Source organism: Stigmatopora argus, chromosome 3, assembly GCF_051989625.1.
Source record: "Stigmatopora argus isolate UIUO_Sarg chromosome 3, RoL_Sarg_1.0, whole genome shotgun sequence".
Lineage (NCBI taxonomy): Eukaryota > Metazoa > Chordata > Actinopteri > Syngnathiformes > Syngnathidae > Stigmatopora > Stigmatopora argus.
Window position 1 is genome coordinate 1,832,269 of NC_135389.1, and position 12,899 is coordinate 1,845,167.

General features: G+C 42.5%; 1 protein-coding gene and 1 long non-coding RNA gene across 5 annotated transcripts in view; both read left to right on the plus strand.

Moving 5' to 3' along the window:
- The first annotated feature begins 1,724 nt into the window (after positions 1-1,724).
- LOC144070918 (uncharacterized) lies at positions 1,725-3,890 on the plus strand. Its single transcript, XR_013299504.1, has 2 exons — positions 1,725-2,323; positions 3,475-3,890. It is a non-coding gene; the product is annotated as an uncharacterized LOC144070918 (long non-coding RNA).
- Positions 3,891-4,657: 767 nt separating this feature from the next.
- The window catches only part of polr2c (RNA polymerase II subunit C), a 75,706-nt gene continuing 67,464 nt past the window's right edge, over positions 4,658-12,899 (plus strand). Inside the window, exon 1 of one of the 4 annotated variants that reach the window (XM_077595466.1) lies at positions 4,658-4,953. In XM_077595466.1, coding sequence (XP_077451592.1) covers positions 4,868-4,953 — 86 coding nt within the window. In that variant the 5' untranslated portion in view covers positions 4,658-4,867. Of the gene's footprint in view, positions 4,954-8,251; positions 8,916-12,899 lie in introns of those variants that run through there. The other 3 variants (XM_077595464.1, XM_077595468.1, XM_077595465.1) reach the window with 3 other exon arrangements.

A 12,899-nucleotide genomic window follows, 5' to 3' on the forward strand; every position in this document is an offset into this window, starting at 1 on the left:
TGTATTTTCCGGTACCACACCCCTTATCCCGAGCGGACATCTGGTTATGGTGTGGAAGCGATAAGTTGTATGATAGATTACCCACAAATGCTTCTGGTGTGTGCTCTTCGGTGTCTTTGTTGCTTCCGGTTTCTGTTTCCCCAGTGAATCTCATAGCTGGAGTACAATTACCTTCAAACCTGAAGGATATATTGACGCTATAGGCATCCCCCGTGGCGTTCCTAATGAGTATAAACTTGTTGATCAGGTCTCAGCAGGATTTGAAAGTATTCTAATTTGGGCAGTGGCGGGCCGTCAGGGCCTTCAAGGCCTTCTCTGCTGGCCTAAGAAATATCTGAATCATATTATATTTTGTCCATCAATACGTACTTATTATTCCAAATGGTCCGTTAGCTTCCTTTCATTGCTTTCCCCCCTGGTTGCACTGCTTCCAGATGTGTGTTTTCATATTGAAGCATTTAACCAATCACATTTCAGCCATTATTTGTTGCCAGATCAGATCTGCCTCAAAGCCTGCACAATCAGTTCTTGCGGGCTCTGTTGCATTAAACTAGACTGTTGCTTTTAACCAATCAGATTTCGCGTTGGCAACCCCACAATGATTTTTCATAGGCGTTAGCATTTTGCTGGCTGGGACATGTCATTGCTTTCACAAACTATGATTAGCTAGTAGGCGGGCCAAAGCAGTACCGAGGCAGCCGAGATCGCAAACTCCACCCACTATGGCCGACAGAAGCAAAAACAAATACATTCTGTTTGCTCACAAAGCTATTTTCAGGAAAAAAATGGACATCATTAAGAAAGGGCGGTCAACTCCGAAGCTAGCAAGCCTGTTACAGCCGGGAAAATGGTGTGTGGGGCACTTTCAGCGCGCTAACTTAGCTCCACAAGCAAATAGTATATTGTTGTGTTGATTTAATGCCATTTTCAAAACGGACTATGCCGGAAATATGACAGGACAGGCTCGACTTTCATCATTAGCTTCGATGGCGATAGGAAAGAAGGAAGAAAGAAAGGAGGATGGATATTGTGTAAAAAGGATTACAAATATGGCTATATTCCTAAATAATATTTCAATTGTGGGCCAAGTTCTGATATCTGAAAAGCTCCAGTGTTTGTATTTAATCACAAAATTCTGCTAGGAAGTGGATTTTACCCCAGTTTAATTTTTGGCGTTTCACCATTGACGTCCATCGCTGTCTTTTCCCGGGAAAAATCACCCCCCTGGCCTGGTTGTAATGTCTCAAAAGCTCCAGTATTTGTATTTAATCAATAAATGATGCTAGGAAGTGGATTTTACCTAATTTTAGTATTTTAGTGCATTTTTTGTCATTTCACGTATGGACGTATCGACGTTCATCGCTGTCTTTTTACCGGAGAAATGATACTCCGGGCCCGGTTCTGATGTCTAAAAAGCTCCAGTATTTGTATTTAATCAATAAATGCTGTTTTTGGCTGGATTTGACCCCATTTTCGGGCAATGTTTGCCCGTACGCCATTGACGTTCATCGCTGTCTTTTCGCGGGAAAATCACCCTGTGGCCTGGTTTTAATGTCTGAAAAGCTCCAGTATTTGTATTTAATCATGAAATGCTGCTAGGAAGTGGATTTTACCCCATTTTTGTGCATTAATTTATTGATTATTTTTTATGTGTCGCAGCTGTAGCTGCAGTAGAGGTTTTATAGCCATAAAATAGTTTTTGAGGGTTGGATTGATACGTTGAAGGCGCTACCAGAAAATGCACCGCCCGCCACTGAATTTGGGTAACCCCTAACAAAAATGTTGATCGCATTAATTACGTTCATTACAATGTCCAGCAACTTGGCAATTACACTGTTGAGTCGTTTGAGGTGGTACATGAACAGTTAGCGGCAACATCTCTCATGGCTTTCCAAGATCGTATAGCATTAGACATGTTATTGGCCGAGAAGGGTGGGGTATGTGCTATCTTTGGTGATGCATGTTGTACTTTCATCCCTAATAACATGGCTCCAAATGGACGTCTCAGCAAAGCCTTAGAAGGCCTCCGAACCCTGACTAATAAGATGGCAGACCATTCAGGTGTGGGCGACTCAATCTGGGACCAATGGATGAATCATTTCGGTACCTGGAAAGGTTTGATGGGATATGTCTTTATAACTGTTGTTGTTTTCACGACTTTACTTAGTCTTTGTGGATGTTGCATCATCCCCTTGGCTCGTACTCTGGTTGTTCATTTGATCGATAGGGCAGTGGGAACAGATCCGAAAGGTCAGTATGCTCAGTTGCTCCAAACTGATCCCTCTGCACCCCCCGCTGAGCATGTGTTCATGGATACACTAATGTAAGTCTTTGTTTCTTTTCTTATACAGACGCTCCCCTACTTACAAACGAGTTACGTTCCGAGCGATTGTTCATAAGTTGAATTTGTTTGTAAGTTGATTCAGTGCTATATTTTGTATTAGAATTCATGTTTAAGGCCTATATAAGTATATTGAAGGTTTATATAAGTGCATTTGTATGTTTAAGGCTTGTATAAGTTACCAGCATTGATTTGTACTGAAAAAAACATTTAATAAAATGGAGAGAATACATACAGTACTGTATACATACATTGAAGGAGAGAGAGAGAGAGAGAGAGAGAGAGATCGAGGGAGAGAGAGGGAGAGAGATTTACTAGAAACTGGCTGGCCGAAAGAAGCTATCCAATAACGATTGCAGTTTTCTTCTTTTTTTTCATCATAAATGTTGCGGTAGCACTGTATGGCATCATTCAATTGAATTGCAAACTTTGTGCAACGTTCAACATTTGCGTCCTGCTGCTCGATCTTTATGTTTATAAATGGTACTGACGGTCGAACGATTCAAGTTGTATTCCCGTGCAACGCTCACCACTTTCTCACGCGCATCAAGCTTCTTTATTATTGCCACTCGTTTCAAATGAAATGGCTTGCCTCTTCCTTGCACCTCCCTCACTAAAAGCCTTTTGCTTTTCACCAACCATATTGAATAATGGATGCACGAGATATTTAATGATAAAAATGAAAAAGGTTTTTTGCGCACTGGAGACACGTTCACGCACTTCCGCATTGCAACGAACTGGGCAGAGGAAGGTGGATGCTGAGCTCTCACAGCGCCAGGCGTCGGTATTAGCGGCGGAAAGAAGCACTACTCGGAAAAAGGCGCGCAATACAAAATCGAACTTACGAACATTTTTCGACATAAACGCAATTTGCAGACATGTTCGTATGTACCGTTGTTCGTAACTCGAATGTTCGTAAATAGGGGAGCGTCTGTATTAATGTAGTGCTTCTTAGTTTCGTTTCTTACTAACTTGTGTGTTGTTTGTCGGTTTGGTCTCTTTGGGAGACCAAGAGAGGGAATGAAGAATATGACATATTTTACTCATTCATTTTATTGTAGCTGTTTCATTTTGATATATTACCACTGTAGGATTAAAACTATTGTTCTTAACTCAATTACAATGAACAAAAGGTCTCTGTCTGAGTTTCTACTTTGAGGTTGGTCACATGCGGATAAGAAGACAGATGGTGGGCTTCGAGGGACAGTAACGCCAAGGTGCCAAGCGGTGGAGGTGAAAACTTCAAAGGAGACGCTGTGGACTCCAGCGGAGAAGGCGACCGAGGACCGATGTGGATTCACGGGCCAACGGATTCCAGGGGAGGAGACCCCTCCAGACCGCCGTGGGACAGTCCACATATCATTAAAATCAGCGAATGAATATTCATTTTTGTTATACTATAACTGGGCAAACGCGGGTTTGGACTTTCGTCTCTTTAATCCTCCACTGAAGCACGGTGACGCTCAGCTGGTTTATAATTGGGGAAAGGGACCCGGAGCTCTGTAAGGATCAATATCAGGAATAAATCATCTGTGGAGTAACTCGCAAACCCTGGTCTCTTCCTTCGATGCTGAACACGCACCATTGTTACGGGAGAAGACAGATTTAGGAATTGGAGTCAGAAGCTAATACGTCAACTCTAACACTATATTTCTGTTTACATTTGTCTCACCAGATCTTTCAGAACAAAGAAAAGAACATCTCTCAATCACTACCTGCTGTGTCATCTTAATCTGTAATCATGTTTTGCTTCTCCTTTTTTAGTTTTTAACTCAAAGGAGAATACAGATGAAGACGGTGCAGAGGGAAATAAGATTACAGGACTGCTTGTGTTAGTAACTATCCGGGCCTCTTTGAATCACGTGACTACCCGGCGGCGACATCAGAGAATTCCGCAAATCTCTATACATACGTCCTACCTTTTGAGAAATGTTATACCTAACGTCTAATCTGGACGTATATATTTATATCTGCTGTCGTCCTTCGAGAGGGAATTACATAAATCACGTGCATGCGTCTAGCAAAAAGTCCCAATCCTGTTCGTGGTCCCGACTTATATTTATTTATTTAATTTAAGAACAAAACAACAACAGTACATACTTTAAACAATGTACGCGTTCCCTATCTTAAAGTAACAGTAACTGTTATTCTTTTGATAAAAACCGGTGAAGAAGCAGAAGAAGAAGCAGAAGAAGAAGCAGAAGAAGAAGCAGAAGAAGAAGCAGAAGAAGAAGCAGAAGAAGAAGCAGAAGAAGAAGCAGAAGAAGAAGCAGAAGAAGAAGCAGAAGAAGAAGCAGAAGAAGAAGCAGAAGAAGAAGCAGAAGAAGAAGCAGAAGAAGAAGCAGAAGAAGAAACAGAAGAAGAAGCAGAAGAAGAAGCAGAATAATTAGAAGAAGAGGACGAAGAAGAGGACGAAGAAGAGGACGAAGAAGAGGACGAAGAAGAGGACGAAGAAGAGGACGAAGAAGAGGACGAAGAAGAGGACGAAGAAGACGTTAATATTGTTTTATTCAATTCTCGCCTACGATGCCTTATGCAAACCAACCCACTGTAAAAATCACAGAACTTACAGATGAAAATGTCAAGTTTGTTATTGAAAATACTGATTTGGCGTGAGTATGACCTTTGTTTCTTTGTCTCTTGCTGTCTTGCTCTAACTCTCACTTAGGCAGTCTCATGATATTGGTCATTATTTCAGATTCATCAGTCTTTTCCAGTTTCCTCGATACTTATGTTATACGTTCCCGTTGAAATAGCAACTGGTAGTTTGCATCAGGGGTGTTCCAAACGATTATATTTTTCTCTCGATTATCTTGACGCTTACTAGTATAACGATTTTTTTTCTCGCTGACGCATTTACGTTATTGAAAACGTCTACAAGGCAATGCGGTCAAACCAGCGGACGTTTGCGTAACTAGTGGTTTAATATTACTAAAATGCAGTGGCGGGCCGTCTGGGCCTTCAAGGAATCATATATTATATTTTGTCCATCAATACTTATTAAATAATTCCAAATTGTCTGTTCGCTTCCTTTCATTGCTTTTTCCCCTGGTTGCACTGCTTCCAGATGTGTATTTTCATATTGAAGCATTTAACCAATCACATTTCAGCCATTATCTGTTGCCAGGGTCAGAAATCTGCCTCAAGGCCTTCACAATCAGTTCTGCAGGCTCTGCTGCACTAAACAAGCGTCGATAAGACTGTTGCTTTAACCAATCAGATTTCGAGTTGGCAACACCACAATGCCTTGTTGCAGGCGTAGGGATACGTCATTGCCTTTTCGCAGGCGTAGGGATATGTAATTGCTTTCACCAACTATGATTGGCTAGTGATAGAGTGGATTAGCCAGAGCTACCAAACTGTATCTGGAGTGAGCTGCACAAGCAAATATATTGTTGTGTTGATTTAAAGCCATTTTCAAGACAGACTTTTCAAGAAAAAAAAAGCTGGACATCATTAAGAAAGGTCAGACAACTCCAAAGCAAGCAAATCTGTCACAACCGGGAACGAACATTTTCAGCACTAAATCGAATAAAAACGTATGCCAGAAATACGACGGGACAGGCTCGACTTTCAGCATTAGCTTCGATGGCGATAGAAAAGAAGGAAGAAAGAAAGGAGGATGGATATTGTGTACAGTTAAAAATGATTTTTGGTGAGTAAAATATGGCTCTATTCCTAAATAATATTTCAATTGTATGAGGTTATTAATGATTATTTTTTGTGTCGCAGCTGTAGCTGCAGTAGAGGTTTTATAGCCATAAAATAGTTCTTGAGGGTTGGATTGATCCGCTGAAGGCGTTGCTAGAAAATGCACCGACCATATGTGTGTGTGCGTGTGTGTGTGTGCGTGTGTGTGTGTGCGTGTGTGTGTGTGCGTGTGTGTGTGTGCGCGTGCGTGTGCGCGTGCGTGCGTGCATATGTATATGTATGTATGGTGCTCGGATGATTCGCCTAAAGACGTTTCGCCGACGGACGTTTGACAGATGGACAGGTCGCCGAATGGACGTTCCACTGAACGGAGCTTCCGGATCGTGTGTGTACACGTTTTGCAACCTCGGCCCGTAGGCCATATACGGCCCGTTAGGATTTTTAATCCGGCCCGCCGAGTAGGTAAATCATATCCCTACGGTCATGTTTGCACAGGGCTCACATTTCTGATAAAAATCCAGTCTCACAAGCGGCTCTTGGCCGCTCAGAAAGCTCTATTTCAGGATAAAAATGATGGCCACCGCCCAGTACGTGCCATTTTTTTCCCTCAGTGCTGAGTTGAGTGACAGTCCTCTGTTTTCTGCCATTTTCCTAGTGGCAAGCGGAAGACAGGGGATTGGTTTAAGATTGCGAGTTTCACTGTGGATTTTCACATTTTTTAGCTTTTTTTCAGAAAAAATCCACGATTAGTGAAGTTGAAAGTTGAAGCCGCGATGTGAAGAGGGATCACAGTATATATTTTTCCACTATATTGAGTTCTATCATATAGACTCATTGCTTCAATGGTTCAGTTTTTCTGGTTGAAACACGTGTAAATAGTAAAGTAAGGATCTGTTCACAAAACCAATACTCTCAGAATAAATTTCACATCTGGTCCACATGATAATTTGCGAGTTCAAAGGTCAATTTGTATCCCCATCACTGTATGAGTCATCTTCATCAGTCGTCTAATTTTATCTGAACCAATAAGTGAAGTCCAAGATTTCTAATCTGAACCAGTCTCAGCCACCAGACTTGATCACTCTTTGTGTTGAACTGTCAAATACCACACGTAATCTTATGCTAGTCTTATGCTTTAGTTGGACTTATAGGACCCAGAGCAGTAGTACTTTACAAAGAAAGTTTTTTCCCAAGGGATAGTAAATGAAGTGGTAGCAATGTGTTGCAGAGGAATCATCAACTAAGTACTCATTGCCTTTGGAATGTCATCTTGTAAGCATGCTGAGAAGTGAGTTCCCATAGGCAATGTAATGTCAGTCGATAGTCTGCCTCGTCTTAGTCTTACTCGTTGAGTTGATCGTTTCAAACTGTTGTAAGAAGGCTGAGTCACCCCAATAACGTGAATTGTTTTTTCCAATGTATATGGAGACCACAAATACCACATGGATAGAAATATCACTATGCCCAATAACACTACCCAACAAGCTATGGAACTTTTCAGCCATGTTGGAGTGGGCATTTTGGTCAGTGACTTGGGTATTAGACCCATTTTATCTTATCTATAGACATTTTGTCTTTAAGCATTTCACTGCGGGTGAGCACCCAAGCCCGTGGCGCCACCATTGATTGGTCTGGTTCCTGTTGACAAACACATTCGCCTTCTGGTAACTTAAGTTCACACCTTTTCTCTGATGTTTTTCTCATGTAATCTGCCAAATTAGATTCTTCATCTATTTCCCATTCCCAACGTTCATTGATTTTTGTTCCTTTTATCCTGGAACATCTTCTGGTGCCGGAACAGTGACAGAGACGTTTCCCTGTCACCCCCTGCAGCTGATAGCTGTTGTCTCCTGCAGTCATTGTTGGGGTTAGCTGTTGTTTCCCCAGCTCCTGTTCTTCCTCCTAAACCAAAGCCAAAAGCTGCCTTTCTCTGCCTCCTCTGTCAGCTCTTTTATGGCCTTCCACGGGTTGCCTCCAGTCACCGCTGCATCTCTTAGGAGGCATGTTGTTGACAGCCCGAACTTAGTGCACTTCCAGCCAATTTCCTGGCACTCAGCTGCCAGTTCCAAGTATTTTGTCTTCTTGCGCTCAAAGGCAGCCTCAATCCCCTCCTCTGATGGTACTGTTAGTACTATGAGGTGCACTGCTCTTGCCTTGGAGGACCATACCACAATGTCTGGGCGGACTGATGTGGTGATGATCTCCATCTGGAATCGGAGCTGCCTGTTGAGGTCAACCCTCATGTCCCACTCCTGACCATGGGAAAAGGGCTTAGTGTCTCTTGGCCTGGTGTATCTCTTCCCCATCCCTTCCGTGACGAAGTTGGCGTGGATCTCTGCTGGTGGTGATTTTTTACTGCTCTGTTGGCGTCCCTCCAGCACTTCAGCTATTTTCGTCAGGGCCTGGTTATGGCGCCATCTATAGAAGTAAAAAGAGCCCTGAGAAAGGGCAGTCTTGCAACTTGACGAGATATGCTGGAGGCTAGCATTGTGAGCGTTGCAAAGTGTGCAGCATACCTCATTCCCGAACCATTTGTGGAGGTTACGGGGACAGGGAAGCGTGTCGTAGGTTTTGCGAATTAAGAAGCTGATCCTTGCCTGCGGGATCTTTCACAGGTCGGACCAACTGATGTTTCGGTTGACAACTCCCTCCCAGTTTGTCCAGCTTCCCTGTGACACGGCCTTCATCTTATAGCGCTCTTCCCCCATCCTTGTCACCTCCGCCACCACCATCTTCTCCTTTCCTTACGGTTAGCTCTGGACGAAAATCGTGGTGTTTCTCCCCATCCCAGCCCTGCTCTTCATGCCTGGACTCTGCCCATGATCTCCTGATGCTGCAGTCTATTGATGGCTTGGTCAACCTCGGCCTGGGCGTTCCACCTCCGGCCAGTGGGAACCTTGATGTTGGCGTTCCTTACTGACAGGTCAGTGGACTGTCTTAGCTCGAGAACCAGCCTAGACTTCTCTTGCCTGGTAAATCATATCCCTACGGTCATCGGAGGGGTTTCTCCCCGGGAACAGTGATTCGTGGGCGGATTTTAATCACACATGCTGAGTTTCATTATCGATCTCCAAATATTTCCCGAGTTTGAGCATTTTAAAAATCGGCGGGGGTTACCCCCGAGCCTATCCGAGAATAGTGCGCCGTGAGCGGACTGGGTTGGACGACGCCCCGCTGAATTTCTGCAGCTCCAGAAATTTTTCAAAATCCATCTTAAAACAGCGTTTAATGATTAAATATAAATACTAGTATTTGTATATACAGACGCTCCCCTACTTACGAACGCAATTGGTTCCGAGCGATTGTTCATAAGTTGAATTTGTTTGTAAGTTGATTCAGTGCTATATTTTGTATTATAATTTATGTTTAAGGCCGATATAAGTATATTGAAGGTTTATATAAGTGCATTTGTATGTTTAAGGCTTGTATAAGTAACACGCATTGGTTTGTACTGAAAAAAAATAAAATAATAAAATGGAGAGAATATGTACAGTACTGTAGAGAGAGAGATAGATTTACCGTAATTACTCGAATATAACACGCATATTTTTGCTATATAATTAATTCCAATAGTTGGGGGTGCGTGTTATAATCAATAACTAAAATAAATTACAAATTTTCGATCGAAAAAAGCATTGTCAAACTCACTTTGACGCACGGACATTGTGCAATTTCCAACTTTGAATTCAAAATACACGCATATTAAAGATCGTCAAGCCTCACAAACATCACAATCCTGCATTAATAAGCTGGAAAGTAGAATACTACATTGTAGTGTAGTACGTACTTGTATTTAAAAATATGTCCAGCGGGGGGCAGTACATTCCCTTGTTACATGTGATAGTCTTTTCCATTGTGCATATCTTCAAATCATTTATTTATTCAATTTGTATGTTCCTTTTCTTGTTTGAGAATGACAATAGATATTTGAATTAAAACATGGTATTGTCAATTGAAATGTAGTCAATGTTCAAGGAAGTCTAAAAGGTATTGCAACATAACATGTCTACATGATATGTTTGTCCACTCTGTGTATCATCTATTGCCCTAAAATTCAAACGCATAACTCCCAACTGCACGACACTCGACACGCTCGTACCTGAATATTTCTCTATCCGGTTTTGAACAAAACAATCGTGAAACGAAGAAAAAAAGGTAAGATTTCTGATTTTCGTCAGCGGGAAATTTAAGGTGCGCACTATATTCGAGTACAGACACTCCTCAACTTACGAACGCAATTGGTTCCGAGCGATTGTTCATAAGTTGAATTTGTTTGTAAGTTGATTTAGTGCTATATTTTGTATTATAATTTATGTTTAAGGCCTATATAAGTATATTGAAGGTTTATATAAGTGCATTTGTATGTTTAAGGCTTGTATAAGTAACACGCATTGGTTTGTACTGAAAAAAAAAAAGTAATAAAATGGAGAGAATATGTACAGTACTGTAGAGAGAGAGATAGATTTATGTATTAGAAACTGGCCAAAAGAAGCGACCTAATGACGATTGCACAGTTTTCTTCTTTTTTTCATCATAAATGATGCAGTAGCACTGTATGGCATCATTCAATTGATTTGCAAACTTTGTGCAACGTTCAATATTTGGGTCCTGCTGCTCGATCTTTCTGTTTATAAATGGTACTGAATGTGCAATGCTCACCACTTTCTGACGCGCAGCAAGCTTCGTTATTATTGCCACTCGTTTCAAATGAAATGGCTTGCCTCTTCCTTGCAACTCCCTCAATAGAAGCCTTTAGCTTTTTACCAACCATATTCAATATTGGATGCATGAGATATTTAATGATACAAATGAAAAAGGTTCTTTTTACACTGGAGATACATTCACGCACTTCCGCATTGCAACGAAGAAGGTAGATGCTGGGTGAGCTGAGCTCTCACAGCGCCAGGCGTCGGTATTAGCGGCGGAAAGAAGTACTACTCCGAAAAAGACGCAAAATACAAAATTGGACATGCGAACATTTTTGGACTTAAACGCAATTTGCAGACATGTTCGTATGTACCGTTGTTCGTAAGTTGAATGTTCGTAAGTAGGGGAGCGTCTGTACTGCGTTTTTCCAGATTTTTTTGGCCCAAAATTACCTGCGTGTTATTTTTGAGTGCGCGTTATATTCGAGTAATTACGGTATGTATTAGAAACTGGCCAAAAGAAGCGACCTAATGACGATTGCACAGTTTTCTTCTTTTTTTCATCATAAATTATGCGGTAGCACTGTATGGCATCATTCAATTGATTTGCAAACTTTGTGCAACGTTCAATATTTGGGTCCTGCTGCTCGATCTTTCTGTTTATAAATGGTACTGAATGTGCAACGCTCACCACTCTCACGCGCATCAAGCTTCGTTATTATTGCCACTCGTTTCAAATGAAATGGCTTGCCTCTTCCTTGCAACTCCCTCAATAGAAGCCTTTAGCTTTTTACCAACCATATTCAATACTGGATGCATGAGATATTTAATGATACAAATGAAAAAGGTTCTTTGCACACTGGAGATACATTCACGCACTTCCGCATTGCAACGAAGAAGAAGGTAGATGCTGGGTGAGCTGAGCTCTCACAGCGCCAGGCGTCGGTATTAGCGGCGGAAAGAAGTACTACTCCGAAAAAGGCCCGAAATACAAAATTGGACTTGCGAACATTTTTGGACTTAAACGCAATTTGCAGACATGTTCGTATGTACCGTTGTTCGTAAGTTGAATGTTCGTAAGTAGGGGAGCGTCTGTACAATACTAGTATTGTATTTTATACTAGTATTTTATTTAAAAGAAGACAAAGGAAATTCACATTCTTCGTGTATACAGACTAGATGTCCGATGCGCGTTGTGAGGCAACAGAGCCTGACGTCGTCGCTTGTCGGCCATTTTAAGAACAGAGCCATTCGCCAAACGGCTCAAAATGCTCTCAAATTCGGTCAAATCCAGCCGAAAACAGCGTTTAATGATTAAATACAAATACTAGTATCTGTATTTGCGACATCAAATGTCGGATAGGCACTGGGGAAACACCGTTGATGTGTGTGGTGCTCATACTTTGAAAAATTTATGGAGCTCGGGATTTCAGCGGGGCATCAGCGTTTAATGATTAAATACAAATACTAGTATTTGTATTTGCGACATCAAATGTCGGATAGGCACTGGGGAAACACACCGTTGATGTGTGTGGTGCTCACACTTTGAAAAATTTATGGAGCTCGGGATTTCAGCGGGGCATCAGCCAACCCAATCCGTTCATGTGTCACTATCCTTGTTTACGCTCGGGGAAAAAACGCCGCCGATGTGTGTGGTGCTCACGCTTAGAAAAAAATTATGGTGCTCAGGATTCCAGCGAGGCATGTGTCACCCCTGTCTGCCCACAGAGCACTGTGCTCGGTGAAAAACCCCTCCAATGTGTGTGGGGCTCAAATTTGAAAAATTCCTGGAGCTGCAGAAATTCAGCGGGGCGTCGTCCAACCCAGTCCACTCACGGCGCACTATTCTCGGATAGGCTCGGGGGGAACCCCCGCCGATTTTTAAAGTGCTCAAACTCGGGAAATATATGGAGCTCGATAATGAAACTCAGCATGTGTCATTAAAATCCGCCCACAAAGCACTGTTCCCGGGGAGAAACCCCTCCGATGACCGTAGGGATGTGATTTACCTACTCGGTGGGCCGGATTAAAAATCCTAACGGGCCGTATATGGCCCGCGGGCCGAGGTTGCAAAACTTGTTCACACACGATCCGGGGGCGGGGCGAGCGTGCCGGCGAAACCTCCGCTCGGCCGAAGCTCCGTTCGGCCCGAACAGCTTTTCGGCCGATTGACCGTTCGGTGGAACGTCCATTCGGCGACCTGTCCGTCTGTCAAACGTTCGTCGGCGAAATGTCTTTAGGCGAATCATCCGGCCACTATA